This window comes from Limulus polyphemus, unplaced genomic scaffold, assembly GCF_000517525.1.
Source record: "Limulus polyphemus unplaced genomic scaffold, Limulus_polyphemus-2.1.2 Scaffold2093, whole genome shotgun sequence".
Classification (NCBI taxonomy): Eukaryota; Metazoa; Arthropoda; class Merostomata; order Xiphosura; family Limulidae; genus Limulus; species Limulus polyphemus.
In genome coordinates, this window is record NW_013667703.1 from 67,824 (window position 1) to 91,864 (window position 24,041).

Below are 24,041 nucleotides of genomic sequence, written 5' to 3' on the forward strand. Positions count from 1 at the left end.
TCAGCGAGGTCACGTGACTAGTATCACGCCACCTCTTTCTAGAAATATCCTGTTCCTTCGTGAATTGTCGGGAGATTACTAGATTGGGGGTAGTCTGGTATATATAGGACCGGCCACGAAGCGACGGGGGGGGGGGTTAATGAGTAATTGAATGTATGCGGACAAAATATTGTTGGCCACGTGAGACGTGAATTATAGTGTTTGTTATAGAGCGACTGTTGAAATTCAGTGTATCGTAAAGTTGTATTCGGAAAGAATAAACCAGTTTTATTTAAGAAAGGACTTGTGTCGCTAATGTTTCGTCGGAACGAATTTACGGAAAATCAACTAACGACTGGAAGCGTAACAGTTATAAGAAGTAGTAGAAAAACTTTTATTTTTCAATTAACAATTTGTAGAAATGAATTAGAAAAAAAATTAAGGATGTGTAGCTGTTCGAAAACCACTGCTGATAAGAAGTAACCAAACCAAAAGGATGAAACAGGCATCGGACTACAAACAGTCAACAGTTGGTAGGAAAATGGTATCAAAAACAATGCACAACCTCTAGAGCAGTGGTTCCCAACCTTTTTATCACCAAGGGCCCCTTTTATTATTATTATTTTCCCTACGAACCCTTGCTTTTGAAAGATTCCGTCTACCCAACAAACTGTTTTTGTTAACTAATAATTAACTCGTTTTCCCATTTTCAATTATCAAATCGAAGACCTATATAACTGAGGGTGCAATTAAAAAAAAACAGTATTAAAAACATACTTGTTTAATAAGATCCTATCGCCTTCGCGGACTCCCGGTCTGGAACCACTGATCTGGAGCATGGTTGGAAATCAGTACAAGTTTGGGGCTGCATTTCAGCCACTAGTGTTAGTTATTTCAATAAAATTGACGGCACCCTGACTGCTCAAAAGTATATGCATTTTCTGATCTATTATGTCGTCCTCTCAGGAACATAATTCATTGGGCAGTAGAATTTATCTTACGGCAAGACAATGTTGTGAAACGATATCATCACTGAGTAAAAGAGGTCAATGGAATACTCACAACAATGGTTTGGCTTGCACAAAGCCCCAATATAACATTTCTGAGGATATTTGTGCTTATGGAAAATCCGAGAAGTCACAAAGTAACAACACAACGTGACTGAATTGGGGGGAAGTAATACATGACATTTGTAACAAAGTTCCACAATCGCACATGGCAACATGGAACAAGATAAAACGATCTGTAAAAAACAAAGTGTTAACACACAAAATACAAGTGCGTTGTACAACTTATTTGCTTTTCATTTGTACTTTCTATGATAATGTTTTTGTACCATTAACAAACAATTGCTTATTGTTTATGACTCCTATATGTGTATGATTTTTGTGCTTTCATTGTTATCTCTATTATTGTATGTATATGTGTGGAAGTGTTCCAATTTAAATAATTAACTAGCCATACATCACAAATTATCAAACACAAATTAGCAATTATAAACCATTTGTACCATAACACAAACCAGTAAAATACAGACAGTTACCTCACACTAACAGGTAGCTAGTTTTAAACTCTAAGTTACTAATAATTCATATATGCAAACACTTTACAAGCAACATAAATGCATACTCAGTTATCAGGCATTGCACACATTTTGGTCAGCTTATCAGTCATATATAAACTAACTCTTTACAGTAATGAAATAAATCAAATATTTTAAGGACCAATCAGCTGTTGGTATGCAATATCTTAAATACAGAGAGTTGAGTACATTAAAACAATATGAATATGCAAATCAGAAAGTCATGTGACAACCACAGCCAATACAAAGTTGCAGCTTAACATTTTGACATGTTTGATGTTACTTAGGTTTTATGATGCCACCAAATATTAATTGCTTTTGGGAAGAGTATGTAACAGCTGTTCAAGCTGTTGAATATATTAAAATACAGTATTTCTGTTGGTGTATATTTTACCATTTCTCTCTTCCTCGCCCCCCCCCCCAGTAGCACAGCTGCACATCTGCAGACTTACAATGTTAGAAACCGGGTTTCGATATCCATTGTGGGCAGACCACAGATAACCCTTTGTGTAGCTTTCTGCTTACTATAAACATTCAGTCAATCAAACTCTTTTCCTTTAACTCAAACAATACCAGATGCAAGTTATTTTAAGGTAAAGTTATATTTATTTAGAACAGAGTTGCCTATTTGGCATGTATTCCAAACATCAAGGTTTGTTTAAAAAAAAGGTATAAAATAGTCAACCAGTGTATGTTACACCAAAAAGCAAAGCATTAAATAACACATGTAAAATACATTTCTGAGACTTTGCAACTATAATTAACTGTATGTCATAATTTTGTGATTAAAACTATAACCAGTTTCAAAAATAGACATCAAATAGGGTTACAGTTTGAAAACTACAAAGCTAACGGCTTCTTCTTATAAGAAATAGTGAAATTAAGGCAAAACACTTTCATATGATAGTAGGTTACACAAACATCCTTGTCATTGAAGTACAGGTTTATTAAAACCTTTATGAATTGTACATACCCTGGTATTGAAGGTATATAGGTACAGCAAAAGAACAAATCCCTCACACTTTTGTATCCCTCCCCCTCTGTACTCAATGCTTGTAGCATTTTTAGCAGTTTCTCCATATTTACAGTTTGATAAAAAATACATAGGTATTGTCATTAAAAAGACAAATTCCTAGTGTGTGCAATTGAAAAATATTGTACAGTTACTACATCCTTACAAACATGTCAGTCTATTTACTATTATATTTTTTATATTTTGTCTGTTCTTGTAATAATGAACACTTTAGTTGAGTCAAAGAAACAATGTAAAACTTAAAATAACTTTTTTCTTTAAAAACTGATAAATATTCTAGTATAACTAAACATGCATCATAAAGTAACGTGTGTAAATCTAATAAAAATTGCTGAATTTAATTAACAAGGTTGGATCTATAAACCTAAGCAATGCCATTCAATACTGAAAAATCTGCATAATCATTAAGTTGTTTTTATATCAAAAGCAGTTAATTAGTTTATTTATTTTCAATAAGAAAATAATGATGTTTAAGCTTTTATTAAAATTTACCAACCAGAAAAATCATATTGAATTTTGTTTACACATATGAAACTATGATTGGTCAGTATTGTATGTTGCTAAGGGTCATAAAATTATCATCCAAAATAATAATAAAAAAATTTCCAAGATAATTAGGACTGTTGTCCACATCATAAACATTTCTCTCCAATACAGAATAACACACCTATGAAAACTGTGAGCATATACTCTAAATAAATAATAAGTAAAACTATATGATTTCCAAGCACTTCATTGTTTTTTCTTAAGAATATAGAATATGATTAATTGATTTATAGGTTTAATGAGAATTCTGACTTCTTTTTTTTTTGTATAAACCGTGATTTTCATTTATGGTAGTGATAGAATAAAAATGATCAGGTTACTTTATAAAATCACTATGAATGTAATAATTATAAAACTCTTTTAAACTGGAAAATATGCAGATAACTATAGATTGAGCTCTATGACTGTTTTATTATCTACTTTATTATGTGAATTGGAGATTCTAAGGTACATGACTTAAAGAAAGGGAAAACTGTTTCTCAATTTCATCTACAGGCAAATTTGTATTTTAAAAATAAGTTTAGAATATCATACTTTATGTATAATATCCCATTATTAAAAAAAATGTTCCAACTATGACTTTAATGGTTAGCAACCTTGCTTTTTTCACCTCACAGTACAGTATATAATAAAACTTTGGAAAACATATCCAAACCATATTTAAGTTATCCTATCAAAAACTAGGTGAATGCAAGAACACAATCTGGCAAACACAACAATTAAGCAATTACATACACTTTTTATTAAAAAAATAGAAATATAATATCAAGTCATACCAAGCTTAATTCGTTATTATTTACTGAAAATAAATCAAAAACTAAACAAACATTTAAAGGCAAAGTTCAAGGCAAAAGCTTGCACAGTATTTGTGTATGTAACATATGCTGCCTGAGGCCTGTACCAATCTAAAATTACAATAATATCTTAGACTAACCTATTTTCTACTCTTCTGACAGTAGCAAAAAACATCAGCTACTGAATGAAAATGAGAACTTGGTCAAAAACATTACAAACTTTACATAATTATCAAGTAACCTTCAAGGGTAAATTCCATAATAAATTATATATTCCTACATATGTTTTAGGTACCTCTAATCCTCTCTAATAATAATTTTTAAATTACTAGTAATTTCCTTTTGAAATAAAATGTCTTAAATAAAACCTTAGGATTTCATATATCTTCTATGCCAATTAAAGCTTTATTCTAGAATAAGAAATCTAACTTAGCAATAAAAGGATTTACACAAATAATAAAAATCAACTAATTATTATCATTTCAAATCAAATCAATACATTAAAAAATTACTGTAACACAACTATACACTTATAAAACACAAATTGCTTCACAAATTTTTCTGTGAAAAATTAAAAAAAACACGGGTGTCATGCATGTCCTGTCGACATAACTTTTACTTGTGATTTGTTGACACCAAATTTCTAGAGGTGTAATTTTCTGGGAAAGAAATTACAATCATATAACTTAGCTAGCAAGTAGAGTAGGAAATGATTGAATATGTAATATTCCTAACACTAGTCACATGAATGTGATACATACGTTAAAATACTTCTCAATTTTAGGTCTGTTTATAATTTTGGCATAAGAAAAAAGCAGTGTCAGTAATACAAAGAAAATGATTAACTTTCTTTTCTTCACAAGAAAAATTAAAATTTAAAACAAATTAACTACTTCACTTTCGTAATGTACCCTTGATATAATTCAGAACCACTGGATTATCTATTATACAGTAAGAGCTTAGATCTGAAAAAAAAATTACATTTTAGCTATTTCCAAAAAAGTTCATTGCCTTCTGGTAAAAAAACAAAAAACAATTTTGAACGTGGTGAAAAAAACCTTCAGAATTGTCAATCTTTTTCATGAATTATTTTCCATGTATTTATATATATTTCCATATATTCTTAGTAAAAGTTTTCCTGTGCAGTTGGAGTGACATTAAATTTGTGTATCATGTCCTTCAACTATCTAAACTTCCACTGTTTCCACACAGTTATCATTATTAAGTTAATTTCACAACCAAACTCATAGTAGAAACAAATTAACAGTCAATGAGGCTCGAGTTTCTTTACGCTGTCTGATATTTTTAACTAAGAAAAAAATTTCTCCTCACCCATTAGAAAGTTAAGTACATTATCATAGGGAACAGATCCCTTTTGCAAAACTTCTATCAAAAATTAAATCATTCTTTATTTCTACCCTACCACAAAATCAAGTCTATAAGGAAAAAAACCTTATTAGTTGATAAGACATTTTTAGAAGTCAAACACTAATTTCATTATGCTCAATAAACCCACTCAGATTATTAATTGTTTGAGTCATAAGGAATTAAGTGGTACTTTGCTCATAACCAGAGGATGTTTATCATTTTAAAGCTTCACACTTTGTTCATATATTAAACAATAAATTGTCATGATTGTAAAACATAAATTACTTGGATATACTTATGTACATAATCTTTCACCCCTGCTTAGTATCAAACTGAGGAATCAAAAGTTATCTATTATCTTAGCTTCATTTAAAGTTTAATTCAATTTATAAAGTAACCTAAACTGTCAAAAACATCAGTTTTGTTAGCTACTTGAATTACAACCACAAATATTTTATAGGCTTTTGTTACTGCTTTGTATTTACTTAAAAATAGATTAAATCTATATGTATTACTTCAACACATAACCAAATAAATCTAACAAAGAATAATGTAGAGCCATTGTGATTATACTGGTTATAATCATGCAGAGACTTACATATAATTTCATACAAATATAAAACTCAGAAAAGCAAAAACGTATATGAAAGAAAGCTCTCAAGCATGTCCCATTGCATTTTTATATAATAATCTAAAATAAGTTTCTTAAAGATTCTAACAAAATAATCCTTGTAGGAAAAAGATTAAGCCATAAAAGAATGACAATATGTCTATATACAAAGTCATGTCAAACGTCCTGCTCATACGGTTTAGCACAATTTTCTATGAAAAGTTTGACACTAGTCTTCATGAGTAGTTAAGGATTGCTGATCTTTCGTTTCCTATTAAGGTTATTAGCACTTTGTTTTTAAGCCATTAAAATTACTGCTTGTGTTTCAGCCATTTGTAGAAACTTTTATATCATATACACATACATACATTAGACTAGTTTTAAACTCAGGAATATGTTGTACGGTGCCCAACACAACTATGAAATATTTACACCATCTTAAAACATAAGATAAGAACAATGAGATTCAACAAAATATAAAAGCTTTTTTTTAAGTAACTGTAAGGTGTAATTTGTCCAATTTTTCTTCATTAAAAATACTGTTACAGAAAAGTTGTTTGACTGAAACTTGAAGCACATAGCATAAATGCATTAAAAGTGACTGAGAAACAAACATTTACAACAAAGAAGCTGTAAAGTAGAAGGGAGAAATGGATACTGCAGTTAATAGAATAGAAAGCAGCAAAACAGCTTCAGGTTTAACAACAAGATATAAAGAGTAGAAGAAGCTTCAGTAGTTTTCATCTTATTGAATAAACATGTGCTGTGTGTGTGTGAAGAACAAAGAAGGTTAGAAGAGGCCTTTTTTCTTTCCCTTTTTCTTCATTTTGCCATCCAAATGCCTGAAACACAAACACAAGGCTTTTCAGCATCTTAAGGCAACATTTAATTCCTACTCATAAAAGCCAAACAAGTTATGGGTTTGAAAGACACTATTTAAAATGCTATGAATAATACAGGTACAGTAAATAAAAATGTATAAAACAATTAAATATGTTACAAACTATAAACAGAAAAGAGGTGTTACTATATTACACCAGGTAGCAGCTAAACAACTGACATGCACAAATTTAAGAAACCTGTCGTGTTCTTTCTTGCAGACATCTGTCAGATCTGCCATCTTTCAAAATGGAACCTTTGAAAACTTTGGTCCAAGTGTGTTAAACTAGGTCTGCTACACAGAAGATGTGCTAAGCATATATTAATTGGAAAAACAATTCTGCATACATTGAAGTATTTCTTACATTAACATTTAAATCTAAAAAATGTCTTCAGTGTGACACAGAACTGTTAATGACAAACATGTAGGTAAAACTATGATAAAACTGACTCTAGGTTTTTTATTAACTAAAAATAATTAAATGCCAAATGCACACTTTGATACAATGCTTTAGAAATATTTAAGTATTCCTTCTTTACAGGCCATATGGCTGTGTATTCTCTTTAGACTCAAGTATCATTATGTCAGCAATTCTTCTTAACTAGAACATTACAAAAATATAAGATACAGTATTTATAAACTGTGTTCAGGAACGAAGTATTGAACTATATCCTTTAAAAACGGGTCACTAATTGAACATTTATTCTCATGACAAGGATGTTTGATGCACCATACATTAAGTTAGCTGGGTTGATGTAAAAAAATCTTATGTTATTAAAAGTATATATCAGTAAAAACAGGTTTACATATTGTGTACAATACTTTAATACAGAAATAAAATAATAAACTAAATATACCAATAAAAAATTGTATGAATTATACATAAAACTTAAGATGAAGATTTTAAAAACCCTTTACAACTCTATCAAAATAAAATATTCCAGTTTCTGACTTAATTTTTAAAAGTTACGAGACAAGAAATTCATGTGTAAGTTCTGGTATAACCACTACTGTGTCAGTGACTGTAACTTTTATTTATACACAAACAATAGTTGGTTTAATGATTTCTGGAATATGTTCATGAGCAAACAAAACATTTCCTTCAACTTAATGACAGAATTAGATTTAAAAAAAAAAAGAAAAGAGATTCTTTACACACCTACAAATAGAATATATTTTGTTAGAGCTTGAAATATTGGAACATTTGAACACTAATATTAAAGATCTTTTTAAGTTCTACAAATAGTTTCCATGTATCCTTATTTCTGAGGGAAATTTTTTTAAAGGAAGACACCATAACTGTGTTTGATATAAAGAGTAAAATTACATTCACAAAAACATTTCAAGTGTAACAGTAAAAAAAAAACAACACAGACAGCTGAAAATAATTTTTTGTACAGAAAAATCACCTTGAGCAAAGTCATTTGGCTACTACAGTATAGCTAGTAAAATATTTATCAGGCTGGTTTGGTGAATGAAACATTGAACATTTTATAGCTTTAAAGTTGTTTTTCTTTTGTAACAACAAATGTAATTTCAAAATGATGATTTATCTTTGTTAAAAAGTTACTATACATGATACAATCATGAAATGTCATACAAAAATTACATGAAATGAGAAAATACAAAAACAATCAAAGGTATATGCACAAAAAACTAAACTAAAATTCAAATACAGCATAAAAATTGTAGGAAATCACAAAAATATAGTTACAGCAAAAAAGATGCAATTAATACCACCTAAAAGATACATTTACCTATTACAAACTCATAAAGCTAATGAAGTCTAATTCCTTGTATATTTCTAGTTTACTTTGGGTTCTTATTAAGGCAAAGAGTCTTTCTATACCTTAAGACTTGTTGTGTTTTAAATAATTAATATAAATAGAATTTCAACTAAGACCTTACATGTTGTGACCCAACTGACCTGGTGGACTCTGGTATTGAGCAAATGGCTTTGTCTACAATGGTATACAACAGACATGGTATTGTTAAAATGCTGTTATACACTATTTGAGCCAGTAAGGCATGATGTCATTTAAGTTATTATCAGTCTTATTGAGATGTAACATTACATGTGTAATACTACTGATCTTCAACTTTTACAACTAGCTGAATTTATAAATTATAAACTATGTACCCCCAATTAATAACAAAAAGTTATGAGCAGTATACTTCAAGAGAATATTTTACAAGTATGATAGCTTTAATAAGGAATATAATTTTAAATCATTTGGTAGAAAAATATGTATTACTTTGCAGTGAAAACATTTACACACACACATAACATAATGGTAATAAATTACAAAAAATTACACTAAATATTGCTTGACATTTTGGCACATTGTATCTTAGAAGGTATACTTGCAGATATAAATGATGTAGTAGAAATGGGGATGCAAAGATTAGTTTAATTGGACATGAGAAAAATAATGAACCATACATCATCTTCAATATTTTTTTTCATCTTAATGCCATCACTTCTTAACTTCACATACTTAAAAAAGTTATATTCTTAATTTTGCAACTACTATAAAAGAGATTATTTAAAAGAGTTTCAAAGGAATAAAAAACAATTAAGTAAGAGGCATGAGAGAAGAAAAGAAAGGATTACCTTATGCTATTTATAATTTGTTTGCAGACACACAAGCACATATGCATAGCTTTAGCCAAGAGATTTTTTACAAAAACACAGTTGAGATGCCTCAGGTAACAAACTATCAATGACTTATTTTCTACTAAGTGTATTTGACATCCTCATGTACTAGTACTTACATTGCTCATTTTTTAAATTTCTTCCTACTGAATATTTACAATGTAACCTTAGATAGGTGACATTAATTAACTTGTGTATGTGTACTCAATATTTTGATTTCTTTGTGGTTTATGTGTGCAAATGGTAATTGTAAAGAGTTTACAAGTTAAAATCCTAACTTCTGATATCTAATAATAACATTAAGAGTTTTAATCATTTATGTTGTACCAATCAAAATAATGATTTCATTGAGTTGTATTTATACACATTACACATAATAGAGAATATTTACATTTTCATCAAATGAGTAAAACAAAATAAAATTCTATGATCTATGTGAATCCAAATGAAGACATGAAGAAAACTTTGGCAGTTTCTACCAGTAAGTATATTAAAATGATATCTTAGTAAAATACATGTCATTCTTAAAATTACAAGTTTAGGTTTGGTTGGCAATTATTGAGTAATCAAACAATTTCAACTAATATACATAGCACAAAGTTTTTGAAATCAAAAACCAAGCTTGCAGAATAGATTTAACAAATAACTGATGGCTGTTATTCAACAATATATTTGTGTCATAAGTGAAACATATAAATCTAAAAAACAAATAAAATAAATTTTAAGGATGATGGTTCAATGCTCAAGTAATTTTTCAGTAACTGTCAGCCAAAAATTAATGTTTTTTTAGTTTTACAGGTTTCTATACTAAATGTAGTTATAATATGCTTAAATCATTTATTCTTGGATTGAAACACTTCTAAAGCTATGAAGATTTATAACATCAAGAGTTAAGTTTTCCTTTTGTCAATGACCAAAATATTTCAAAACTCCTATTATATAAGTTTACCCTTTCAAATTTTGTTGTAATGATAAATATGCAGGAAAACCATACATTCTCCTCTCTGTTCAAATATGTACAAGAGTGCTCTTTTCACATCGTAATAACAGTGCACATTCAAACTTTAAAGAATTATCATTAAATCACTAGTTAATTTATCAAATGTATGAATGAAATTTTATTTCTTTTCAAAAACGCTCTTTTGAAGAATAGATAATATATTTATGTATAATTTTGAAATTAATTAAATATGATATATTTCATTTATACTACTTTAATCAATTTTAGCATATTATTTGATGGTAGAAGTCCATTGCCAGAAGCTGCATGGAGCTACGTAGTAATTTACATAGGGCGACAGCGAGCAGGAACTGACTGTGATAAATTCATAAGTGAGGAAGTTTTGGTTCTTCTTGCAACCACAGTCCTATAAATTTTCAAGGAAAGAAAATCCAGGCATAATCTTGATTATTCAACAGTAAATTGATTATGTAAACAAAAAACTGTTCCATCATGAGCTGATTTCTATCATTCAAATTTCTTAACATGAAAAAAACAAAGACATTAAAATCATTTTTAAGAAATCTACAATATACTAACACACTAATTTGTACTATTTTTCATTGTGATGCTATATTCTGATTTCAAAGTCAAATGGTTTTGGAAAAATATTTGAAAACAACCTAATGTCAGTAACAGTTTATTAAATCTAAAATCTTTACCAAACAAAATGGCTGCATTCAAGCACATTTTTAAACACACCTATAAATATATATATATATATATATATATATGGACTATTTTATTAACAAAAATAAGCATGATTCAAAAAGCAGAGAGTATTATTTAAAACTTTCATATTAATTGATAGCATCTATACATTGAAGTATAACAGTTCTCATTAGATGTTCTACAAAACTAATATTTTATGTGTTTCTTACTCTAAAACTAATTATACACGTGCAGTATTAAAGCTATGGTGCAAACCTATTAAACGTGACTGAACTATTTATGAACTTTCTCAATGCCCTCTATTCTCCAGCAACTGAAATTTACCTGTGTAAAAATCAGCGAACCCACAAGACACATTAAATAAAAAGAGAGTACTCTAGTACACTTCCTATAAAGAGCAATATTTATGTCAGCCTTAAGTCATATAAGCAAACATAGCATATCAAAGCTTTTTAAATATATACATGACTTGTTCTGAATATATCATGATTGAAAATTTACATAAAATACAGGATAGTAGTCAGGACCTTTTGAATTTACTATAAAGCTGGTCATATTTTCAAGGAAGATCCAGACTAGTACTGAAAACAACTACTGATTTTTGCTAGTTGACTAGTTTTTGTTACAAGTCATCTTGATCGACTAGTATGCATAAAATTAATAGAACTTGGTAAACAGAGAAATTGCATGTATCTGTTTTAGATAATTTCTTCAATATCTTAACTACAAAAGACAGAAAAGAATTTAAATCATATAATTGTTATTCAATCATATTATTTCACTAGCTCCACCAGTAAAGCAGCATTTTAACCAAGGTGAAAAACTTTAAGATCTATTAAACATACTTGTAATTAAAGAAGCCAATTTTTTTTATGATAGGGTGCTTAATGCTTTATGACTTAATTGCAAACATCCACTATACTGATCCTAAAGACAGTCTAAATATCTTTCATTTAAAAATTTTCATAAACATGTACAGACAATATAAAGAAAAAAATATATTAATTTAACTTTAACTAAAAATGGTTACCATAGTAAATACAGTAATTCTTGTTTTCATAAATGATAGGTGTATTATGCAGAAAAACAGATCAGCTATTTGAAGACATATGTAGATAAACATACAAAAATATTCATTATAAATTCTTGTTATTTTCCTTATGAATTACCTTTACATTGAGATTGAATTGTACCCTTGTGTTATAGTAGCTTTATCCATTCTTAGTTAGACACATAATAAAAAAGTTACATAAAAAACAGAATATTTCTAAATAAACACCATGCCAAAAATAAAAAATAGCAACTATATCATGATTAATTAACTAGAAACAGGAAGAAGAAATGTAAAAATACAGTCTTGTGGTTTTATTGATTTTTAGACATAATTTTTTAATAGAAGTAGACATTGGCTAAACTTAATTTCAAACCAAAAGAAAAATTGAAATAATAGGTTAAAATCTACAGACTTCAAGATAATACCTAATAGACAATTTTAGATGAGAAATATTTTGAAAAGAAAAAGTTTGGTAATAATACATAATCTTACAAAGCCGTCATAAAGTTATCAAAGGTTACTAGGTTTAAAAGTTTAGAAAAAATAATATAAAATACTATAATATAGAGCTGGATGATTAGCTGTATTTGATAATGTGATTAATCTTCGGGTTCATAAATCAATTACATTCAACTAATCATTTAGTCTCACGATTTCGATAACTGAAATAATCAGAAACAGTAATTCTGATTAGTCTTTTATTTTTGTGTCATGACACTAATTGATTAAGATGAACAACCTTAAATTATCTTAAAATTATAATTAAAAAATATAATGGCAATGTTTTTGATGACTTGGATAGTTAGAATAATTGAAAAAGTAATAATCAGAAACACTAATTGTAATTAATTGATTATTTTTGTGACATTAATTGATTAAATAATTAATGCTCATACATAATTCATTATATTAATTAATCATATTAATTTCCAAGTTCTATTATACAATATAAAATATATATATATATATATATATCTGTACATTAACATTCATGGTTTTTGAGAGACCATTTTTGAATTAATAAAAAGTAAAATGCAATAAAAAAAAACCTGCTAAGCCCAGTGCTTTCAAAATGTGCATCTTCCTTAATCTTTCCTGAAAGTGTGCAAAAGATGGATCGTTTTAATTTGTTTGCGAAACTGCTTGAATCTAACTTTCATTCCGTTTAAACTAGGTTAGCTAGAACTCAGTATTATTTTAAACTACTTACCTATAGTAGTCATTGGTTAAAGATCTAAATGGTTGCAATAGACCCAGATTTGATATAAATGACCCAAATTATATAATTCTTATTCAAAATTCATATTAGCACAAAAGTTTGGATGCAATCAAGACAGAATGAAACAAGGAAACTTACTCTTTGGAGTTTGTATCCACAAACATTCTGTGGAAGGAATCCTCTCCATTAGCACTTTCAAATACTATTTTCTCTTTCTCAAAGATTCTTCTTTTTTCCTCTAACTCTTGTCTCTGCTGCTCTAAACTTTTATTCATTTGTTCATGTCTACACTGAAGCTGTCAATGAGTGAGTAAATTGAACATTTTTTAAGTGTTAGTTTTTATATAGAAGTTGTCAAGGAATACAATAACTATTCTACCTTCATACTGGCTGTTGGTACAAACTAAAAACTTTCCAGTATTTGGTACTTCACGTGTTTATGCAGTTATTTTAAGATTGAAAATACCAATTATTTTTAATTTTTTATACACTGTTATTACTATTTCTCTTACAAAAACAAGTTCTGATAAAGGCTATTAGTTATTGTTAGATATATACGATTGTTCATTTTAACTTTAATATCAGAGTGTTATTTAGCTTATATTGAGCAAACATTAAAGTAAGTTATTTTCAGAAGCGATAATTATGGCAACTTGCTTACATAACTGTTCATGAATCATTTGTTGTGAATTTACATTACGTTACTCAAACCTTCTGTATTTTCCTCATTGCTTTAAGTGAGTATTGTTATATCATAGCATCTTGTAGTTTGTAGAAAGTTCTGGGCCTCAGTTGAATAATGTATATATATATATATATATATATATATATATATATAGGGAAACAAGTTAGCACAAGTTAAGTTAGTGAAAGTGAAATAAAGACATAGTTAGTGAGAGACATAGCTCTAGGCTCTGTGTTTGTAAGTTTAGCAGTAAAGAGCATATAGTGGTGTTTTTTTTTCTTTAAGTGAAATTATCACAGGTTGTATTGTAACAAACAGAGTAGAGAAAAATAATTTGTCTCGTACATTGAGTTCTAAAGTAACTGATCCAGCTCTGTATACAGCTGTGGTAACTCACAGGGCAAAATAAGTGAATTTATCACTAATTATATTGTGAAAACAGAGTAGAAGAGGTTAATTTGTCGTGTCAAAGGATGTTCTAAATTAATTGAATCTTCCTGTGTGGACTCTGACAAAAAGAGACAATTATTTAAAGCTCTGGATATAACTGTCATAAACAATGGTGTAATGAATTTTTTTTTACAAGTTTGGCTTGTTTTGAATATATTATTTTAAAACAAGTGGATTATGCACTGTCTGTTTATTGTTGAAATTTATCACCAACAAGTCACAGACACCTACTGTAAAAAATTAACCCCCATATAAAAACCTGACAGTTATTTTAAATGATAACTCACTATATAAACTGAAACTACTTAATTAGAGGATTAAGTTACAAATACTTTACAAATTCTTAAATATTAAACTGTATAACTTTAAATTTACCCAATAAAAGTATGGTCTGTGTTCAAACAATAGATAGCAAGAATATAAAAATTCAAAACATTTAGCATATTTTTCCAACAAATATATTTGTAAATTTCTTCCCACTTACATCTGATTCTGAGTCTTTTAGTTTCAGCAATTTTTCTTTAACTTTCATTTCAAAGACTTGTTCCATTTCCTTTTCCATTTTTTTCATCTTGAGATCATGTTCTTTCTTTTCTTCTTCCATCCGTGAAAGAGGGTTCCTAATGAACAAAGCCAAAAAGATTCAAACATTTTACTATTCAATTTTTAAAAAACATATCACACTTACTTTATTACAAAATTAAAGTAAAATCTGAACATAATAAACAAAGTTTGTTAACTTTTGTTTTGTTTTAGGCACAAAAATAAGAGATCATAGATGATTCACTTAACTAGTTTTTTTTTAAATATAATTAAAAACACAGAGCATTTTTGAATATTATTCATACTTTTAAGTTTTTTCCTTGTCTTATTTTGAGTGGGTAATAATTTTTAACATGTTATATTTTCTTGGTTGTCTTTGACCTATTATTTCTCATTTTACTTAATTAAAAATATATTCAAAAACAATTTCCAAACTTCTATAGTTCTAGTACTTTCTTTGCAATTTAATTTAATTGCACTATGAAGAGATACTTACCTCTATTGGATGTTTCTCTCTCTTGCTAATCTCCTTCCATCTTACTTTCTGCCACCTGTAAGCTTGTGATTACCTAAAATGTTATTCTGAATGGTTGTTTATGCTTGTATATTACATGGAGAAGGCCCTCTATTGCTAGAATGTTTTAACTAACCATCAGCAGTCATGCATTTTGCTATTTCATATGGTTACACTTCCTCTGACAATCTTCTGATCTGAGGAGGTGGGTTGGGACAGTTATAATAAAAGGATATCTTTGAGCTGCTTTTACTGTGAAAAATTTCATTTCAAATATGATACTGTAATACAACAATAAGCTATAATCCCAAATTTGGTAAAAACTGGACTGGAATGAAAAAAAAAAGGCCTTGAAAGATCAGCCTCATAGAATGCCTATGTGGAAAAACTACATAACTGAGGGGTGAAGATATTAATGCTGGTTATTTTTTCTGATAAGTTATATCACACCATATACACCCCATGGCAGGTCTCATGACAATACACCAAGAGGTCTAATAACCCAGTACAATGGCAAATCTTCAGTACTTATCAATGTAATTATCCAAAAATTGAAATCACAATTAGAGATATAGATTGCTTGTTATATTTCAAATTGGAAGTTGCCCAAAGGATGTACCATATTCACAACTATCAATCATACCACCTCAAAGAGCAGAATAATAGGTTCAGTAAATAGCATTCAAAAGCAACTGAAAAAGAAAAACTTCTAAAATATGCCCAAGAAGTTAAGCATGTATTGAAAAAAGGTGTTGATCTATTCAAACCTAAATCTAAGAGAGTGATATAAAGCACAGGAGGCTAATGCATTCCCAAGTAGGGATCTAAGGGCAAAGGTAATCAATAACAACAAGAAGAGGTAGACAAAATTTATCCCAGAAAAAAAATGGATATTTTTAACATAACGCATTGTGAAGGTGTATATTACCATGTCCACTCACTAAAGCTTTTCCAGAAGAACTCAACTTGCAACAGCTAAAAAAAAGCTAGATGTTTTTATCTGAGTAGAGGAAATTTTGAAAGCTTGATGCAGATCTTCCTAAATGTTATCATAAACAAAGAACGTAAGTCATCCTATTAGAGAAACAGTAGTTAGCTCTTGTGATGCAGTTCAAGTATGGCAAAACAAATATCTGTGTCACCACTAAATATGGGTTGTATAAACAATTTAGCACCATACAGCCTAGCAAAGCTAACTCTGTTAAACAAAATAACAGTAGGTTTGACATAAAACTCCTGTCCAGATAAAGAAAAATAGAACCACTTCTAAAAAAAGTATTTGTTTCATCAGCAGAAGGCATGAATTGCAAAAGGTACTATTGGTTTGAAAAGTTACAATTTAGAAAGTACGGGCAAAGAAATCAAGAAATGTCTAATAAGCCAGTGTAAGTTGATAAACAAGAACAGAATTAGCTTTTTGAAATTTGATTTTTGTTCAGTTAAAAGAAGACAAAAAGGGAAGCCAACACATTAAAACTGCTGTTGACACAGTCATATGAATAAACATGTTGAACAATAAAAATTACTTGGGACATACCAAAGTTGATCTTGTTTTAAGTTACGTTTGTTCCTTTGTTGTTCTTGCTATAGGTAATGTCTAGAGTTTATAGCCTCCCGTATGTTGTAATGAGAATGACAGTCAGATAGTAGTGCATGTCATTATAAGTAAATGAAAAGTTTTTTGGAAGGTGAAGAACCTGGCAGTTAGGTAATCTGGTACATGATCTTATGGAAAATAGTCTATAACCTGGTCTTGATCAAAACCGTCTGAGAAGAGCCACCGAGAGCATACATACACTGTTTTTGAGTTTAGCATAAAATAAAACATACATTTTGTTCTACATGTGTGTCCAGTCTCATTACTGTTTAAATTTGGCTAAGTTAAGTAAATGTAATATTCTATAATCAATATCTTGAACAAATCTCCAGTTACTTGGTTGACCTGTCCAATATCTTGAAAGTTAATTCAGCTCACTTGAATATTCCACACCAAGTAAAAGAAAGCAATACAATTTATGTTGGAATTAATGACAATTAAACAACTTGTAAAATATTTCAAATGGAGTTATTTCCATTTTTGGAGTAAACTGCCATATTCCCAAGTGATGGCAAAGAGTTTCTAGCACTAAAAAATTGCACTGATTTTGCCAAGACTTTTTCAAACAAGAACATACATGTAGTTTCATCCATTGAAGACTCTCAAACACAGAGCATACTAGTCACTTGAACAGAATCATATTATTCTATATGCAAAACCTCTTCAGTTTCAGAAAAAAGGAGTGTTATTACATCCCAACTGATTTTAGCAACTGTTTCCATACAGAGATTTTATATAACTTAAGCTTACAAATAGTAGAATATAAGGGTGTAACGTACAGAGAAAGAAATAAAAGGTCTTGATGAACCCAAGATAATTGTTTTATGTTATAACAAAGGTAATGTATTGTACGTGAATTTACATTTCGTTTGAGTACACATTTTAACTGCTTTCAAGAAATAAGAACATCATGTACACAAGCTCAGTAATTAAAAAAGTCTTAGCAATAAAAAGTATTTAGCAATGTAATAAAAATAAACTGACTTGTTGGGAATAGCACCTGGTTTGCCATCTGCTCCAACACCAGCAAGTTTTTGATGTCGATAGTTTTCATAATGAACATTGTTGGTAACATCAATAAGATCTTGCATATGAGTCCTATTGGTAGTCAAATGACTGATTATAAGTAACATAACAAATTAATTAAATTATTGCTTTCATGTGTTTTGATAATGCTTAAAACTTATTGTTCCCAAATACTTGGGAATGCTAAGTCTAGATTTTAAGTTAGCCCAATAAATAACACCCATAGAATATCCCATCTGTGATTTGGCTTGTTATTAATGATATTTCTAATATGAAAACACTTGAAACACTATCCTATTAAAATATTAAATCAGTTTATTTAGAACTCTGGTATTGAAAATTTAAAACAACAAAAAAGATTATGCAAGAAACATACAAGGCAGCTATTAATATGAGTCAGTAGCACTGGTGCTGGGGTCAGTAACATCAACTTACTTTGTATCCAGGATAACGTAGTTATTTTTCAGTGTCTTCAAGCAATTGATGTAAAAAATTATATATGAAAATTAACATGTAAGCCATAAGCTTGATTAAACATATTTGTTGTCATAATTTCTAATTTATAACTTTATCCTAGATGTAAATACGAGTAAATGAAGAAATTTTGAAAGCTCATTGATCCTAACGTCTATCAAAGAACAGTTTGTTTGTTTGTTTCAGCACAAAGTTACACAATAGGATATCAGTACTCTGTCCACCATAGTGAACTGAACCCAAGATTTAGTATTGTAAGTCTGTAAACTTAGTGCTGAGCAACTGGGGGACCCAAAAAACAGCTATCACCTTCCTATAAAGCATAAAATTATGTTGTTGTTTTTATTTTGTGATATATATATGCTTGTTTATTTCTGGACTAAACCAGTTTAAGAAGCATCCCAATTATTGACCTAAAACTACGCCAAAACAAAAGAGAACAAAATCTTTTAAAAAATTTTTGTTGCTGAAAACTGATGAAGAATGAAAAAAAAAAAGACCAAATTAATTTCTTAGAATTTTGTTTTTGTAAAGTTCACTGGTAGTAGTAATGTTATCTTTCCTAAAACTCTACATTAGAATATCTTAAAGTGAGTAAAAGAGGTTAAGAACATTATATAATTCATCAAATTCAGGTTTAAAACTGTTACAACAGCAGAAGTCGTGTGACGCTGGGAGCATGCGTGCTGGAGTTTCTCGAAGGATCGTGAATTATCGGGGAGGCCCAAGTTTGTTTGAGGCGCCCCTATTTTAGTATATAAGCCTGGTGAGAAAAACCAGTGTGATTGAAGAGATATAGATAGATCGGATTAAAGAGATAGATAGTCGAGTCAAGCAAACAGTAAGCACAGTAAGTAAAGTGTGTGAATCACTGTGATTTATAGCATGTGTTATAAAGGTTGTTAAGTTTAAAGTGACTGTGGAAATTCTGTGTATTACTAAAAGTTGTATGGAGAAAGAATAAACTGGTTTAATCAAGAAAGGACTTGTATCGCTGAAGTTCCTCAGAAATAATTTCTGCCCGAAATTAACAAACAAGCAGATACGTAACAAAACTAATAAATAAACCTTCAAAAGATAAATTTAAGTTATTTAGATGACAACTGTATATTTGTAATGACTACCACTAAAGTTATGAAATTCTGAAACATCAAACCATTTATGTTTCTCAAAAAAAAAAAAAGAACAATTTGCTTCAGGTAAGTCACACAAATAATAAGCAAACTGAACTGTGTATGTGGTTTCACTTCCAAATTTATTTGCAAGTTTTGCACAAAATTATGCCATTAGTATCTGAAAAACCAGAAACGTATTCTGCAAAGCCCTAAAAAGGAAATAATCTAGCACAAACGATATTCTCAATGACTTCATTTGATGCTCACCTGATCATCATATTTCTTAAAGCAATAAAATCACAGTGTTCCAAGTTTTCAACTGGAAAAGAAAAATAATCATCAATAATTATGATACACTTCTAGATATTCAGGAAATTTAAAAATTTACTTCCATTAAACTTTTTTTTTACTTTTAAAATGTTAATACATTTCTTAATATTTATATGAAATACTTCTATCTTATCATATAGAAACAGTTTATACTTATTACTGTACTTTATTAATTTTTGGAGACAAATGAAAAATAACATAACCAGCAGAGACCAAAATAGAAATAGTGCATGGTCTAATGATGCTGGATTTAATTTTCTTAGGTAAATGATTTCATTAATAGACATACATGATATATTTTATTTGTAATTATTTTAAACTAAAACAAATAAGTAATGTTTTCAAGTAAGTTAACTTGTATTATTTGTTTGTTTGTTTGTAATTATGCACAAAGCTACACAATGGGCTATCTGTGCTCTGCCCACCACGGGTATCGAAACCTGGTTTCTAGCATTGTAAGTCCGCAGACATATCGCTGTGCCACTGGGGGGCAATTTGTATTGTACCCCCAAAAACCAATGAGACAATTTTCTTTCAAATTTTTTCAGTGATAATTTTGCCCAATCTTTTTTTCTTACAAAGAAAAATTTAATTAGGGCTTATAATGCAAACGATCAGGTTTTAGATACCCATAATGAGTAGAGCACAGAAAGGCTATTGTGTAGCTTTGTACTTAAAAACAAACAAACACTTTTTATTATGTCTCTTCTTTTAAGATGCACATATGTTATACTCTAATCATGTGACATATGTACTTTCTATTATGTCGCTTTTTTGAAGACAGCTTACTTCCTGCTATACTTCAAGCAAATTCTTACTACACTACTACTTCCAACAGGATTACTTGCTGCTACACCTCACAAAAGTTGTTCATCTTGTATTTTCTTTCTACACATGTTTTCATTAATTCATACTACAGATATTCTTCTTTCAGTAGGTTATTTGTTGCTATGATCATGGTATATGTTCTATTCTGTCTTTACTGTCAACATTTGATCCCTACTTGTTGTGCATTAGATACTTTTTACAATGTTCAGCATTTCATCACTACATGCTGTACCACAAAGTTATTTTTTACTATTTTTGTACTTTCAACATTAGATTATGACCTGCTCTCCTTCATAGACATTTTGTAAACAATTTTATAGTTTCAACATTAAAACACTACCTGTTATACTACAGGCATAATTTCTGCTATATCTTTACTTTAAACATAATATTACATTCTACTATGCTCCAGAGATACTTTTTTACCTTGTTATTACATTTAACATTAGGCCAGTATATGTTATATTCAAGATTTTACCACACTCTAGTAAACAATGTAGTATCTTCATTTTCTACATAAAATTACTTTCTGCTATGCTCCAAGGATACTTTCTACACTTTACTTTCAACTTTATATCACTAAACAGAGATACTTTTTGTTATGTCTTAATTTCCAACATAAGAATTCTTGCTGCTACAATCCAGGTGTACTTCCTATACCATGTGGGTTTCTTCATGACAGGTTTACATTTTATGTGTTATGGATACTTCTTGAAGCGTCTTTACTCTCATCACACATTTACTTTCTTCTATAGGAATACTTTTTTCTTGTCACTTCTTTTAAGACAAGTTTACTTTTCACTAAACTCCAGAAATACTTTCTTCCATTTTTTCTTTTATATTTTAAGGTTACTTTCTACTGTGTCACTTTTTTCAACAAGGAAACTTTCTGTCATATTTCAAATATATTTCCATTGTGTCTTTTCTTTCATAGGTGGATTACTTTTTTTGCTATACCCAAAGTTTGCTTTTACCCATGTTTTTCTTTTCAATATATATATATATACTTACTTTCTGCTAAACTTTAAGGATGCTTTTCATAACTTTTTTTCAGTTCAGGCTTATCTTTAACTGTACATCAGATATATTTTCTATCATGTATTTTCTTTCATTACAAGTATGCTTATTTTATTATAATTTAAGTGTAAAAAAAACTAAATCAAACTAACATAGTTGTTAATGATAGTGTATGCACACAAACTAGGAAAAATGTAAGTGGGCAAGTGTCCCTTCTGACCTATGCATTGGCGCCTGTAGTTTCTGTCATGACCTTTTTCACAACAGATTGCTGTTATACTACAAGAATACATTTATATTTTGTTCCTTCTTTGAAGACAAACTTAAATTTCTATACTTCTGGGAAGCTACTTTTCTTCCAAGTTGAGCCTTCTATTCTGCTATACCCCTGGGAAGCTATCTACCACATCTTTCCTTTCAAGGTGGACTTTCCATTCTGCTATATTCCAAGGTATTTTTTGCTATGTCCCTTTTCCAAGGAAGATTTTTATTTTGCTTCAGGAATACTGTTTATCATATCTTTTCTTTCAAAATAAGCTTACATTCTGCTAAACTACTCCAAGAGCATAATCTGTAATGTCTTTTTTTTTCTACAACAAACTTCTGTGTAAATCCTGGAATGTTTTCTACCATGTTTCATCTATCAAGACAAGTTTCTGTGGTATACTAAAAAGATAATTTAAACTATGTCTTCTTTTGTTGTTTTGAGAAAGGCTTGTGCTTTGCTTTAATTCAGAGTTTCTTTTTTACAAAGCAGGATTGTACTTTGTTTTATTCAACATATATTTTGTTTCAGAACAGAAATGTAATTTGTTTTACTTCAAGAACATTTTCTTATAATACAGCCATGCTTTCTACTACACTCTAATAATATTTTTTGCAAGCCTTTCCTTTAACCCTTTCACTGTGGCTGAGACGTATTTGTCCCAGCCACACTGAATAGGTTAAAGAGAAGTTCATATTCTAAAAAATATATTCTAACATGTTTTTGACAACATAAACCTACTTTATATTACTTAAGGGGTGCTTCCTAAAATGTTTATCTTTTTAAGAGTTGTTTTTCCACCTCACCGTGTTCCCTACAGATACTTTTTCCAAGTTTATTTTAATTTTAAGAGAAACCTACCTTCTGCTATACCCCAGGGATACTTTCTACCACGTACTTTCTTCCCATTTACTTCAACTAAAGTGTTGCTTCCTACTACTGCAAAAGGTACCCATGCCTGAGGAGAATAAAATTGAATTCAATAAAAATGAATAAACAAACAGAATATCAAGAAATAATACGATGAAAATTTTGAAAATAGTATGAATTCTAAAAATATTGTTTTATTATTTAATTTTAAAGGTAGTTGAATATAAAATAGCTATATCTGAGGTAGATAAGTTAGCATGTAGTAATATATTTCTCAAGCATTCAGAATAAGGTTATTTAAAAGATGCTCTTACTGTCAACTTAAAAAACTCACAAAAACAGCAATCAAAGCGAGTCTTTGAAACAATCATAAACAAAGGCAATTTTCTGAAAAAATTATAATTTTGACATTATGTAAATATGAATATTAAATTACTTTCAATAATCCTCTCTAAAAAATATTATTGGTGCACAAATACTATTACTGAACCATAATAACATAGCCAAAATATTTTTTATTTGCATTTGTATAATTGATGTCTTTCAACTAACAATATTCAAGTAATATTTATCTAATGGCTTAAAAATAAAAATTTTTTATATCAATTAATACAAATTAAATTTTATGAAAAACAATTTCATTTTTACATATAAAACTACTCATGTTTTGAAAGATACCATAATAAGCCACTACATCTGAACAAATAAATACAAAAGGAACTTTATATAATTGACATTAATTACTTTAATCAAAGTAAATGTGTCAATTAATAAACATATAAAATTCTTTAACTTACTTTCATAGCCCTATGTACTTTGTTTTCTTCATCAGTGTCAAAGTCAGGAAACTTGTATATCTTGATTTGATTGTGTTCTATCTCATTTAGTATCTAAAGCAATAGTTATAATATCTGAAGTTAAATCTCGTACAGTA

At 29.2% G+C, this 24,041-nt stretch overlaps 1 protein-coding gene across 7 annotated transcripts in view; it reads right to left on the bottom strand.

The window, feature by feature from the left end:
- Nucleotides 1-24,041, bottom strand: part of LOC106465917 (septin-7-like) — a 69,335-nt gene that overhangs the window by 8,727 nt on the left and 36,567 nt on the right. For 5 of the 7 annotated variants that reach the window (XM_022393862.1, XM_022393859.1, XM_022393858.1 and 2 more), the window contains 6 exons: nt 23,905-23,997; nt 23,099-23,195; nt 20,065-20,116; nt 18,167-18,280; nt 15,013-15,148; nt 13,532-13,689 (listed from right to left, as the gene is read on the bottom strand). In XM_022393862.1, the coding sequence (XP_022249570.1) occupies nt 13,532-13,689; nt 15,013-15,148; nt 18,167-18,280; nt 20,065-20,116; nt 23,099-23,195; nt 23,905-23,997 (650 nt within the window). Of the gene's footprint in view, nt 1-2,147; nt 10,816-13,531; nt 13,690-15,012; nt 15,149-18,166; nt 18,281-20,064; nt 20,117-23,098; nt 23,196-23,904; nt 23,998-24,041 lie in introns of those variants that run through there. The other 2 variants (XM_022393861.1, XM_013926155.2) reach the window with 2 other exon arrangements.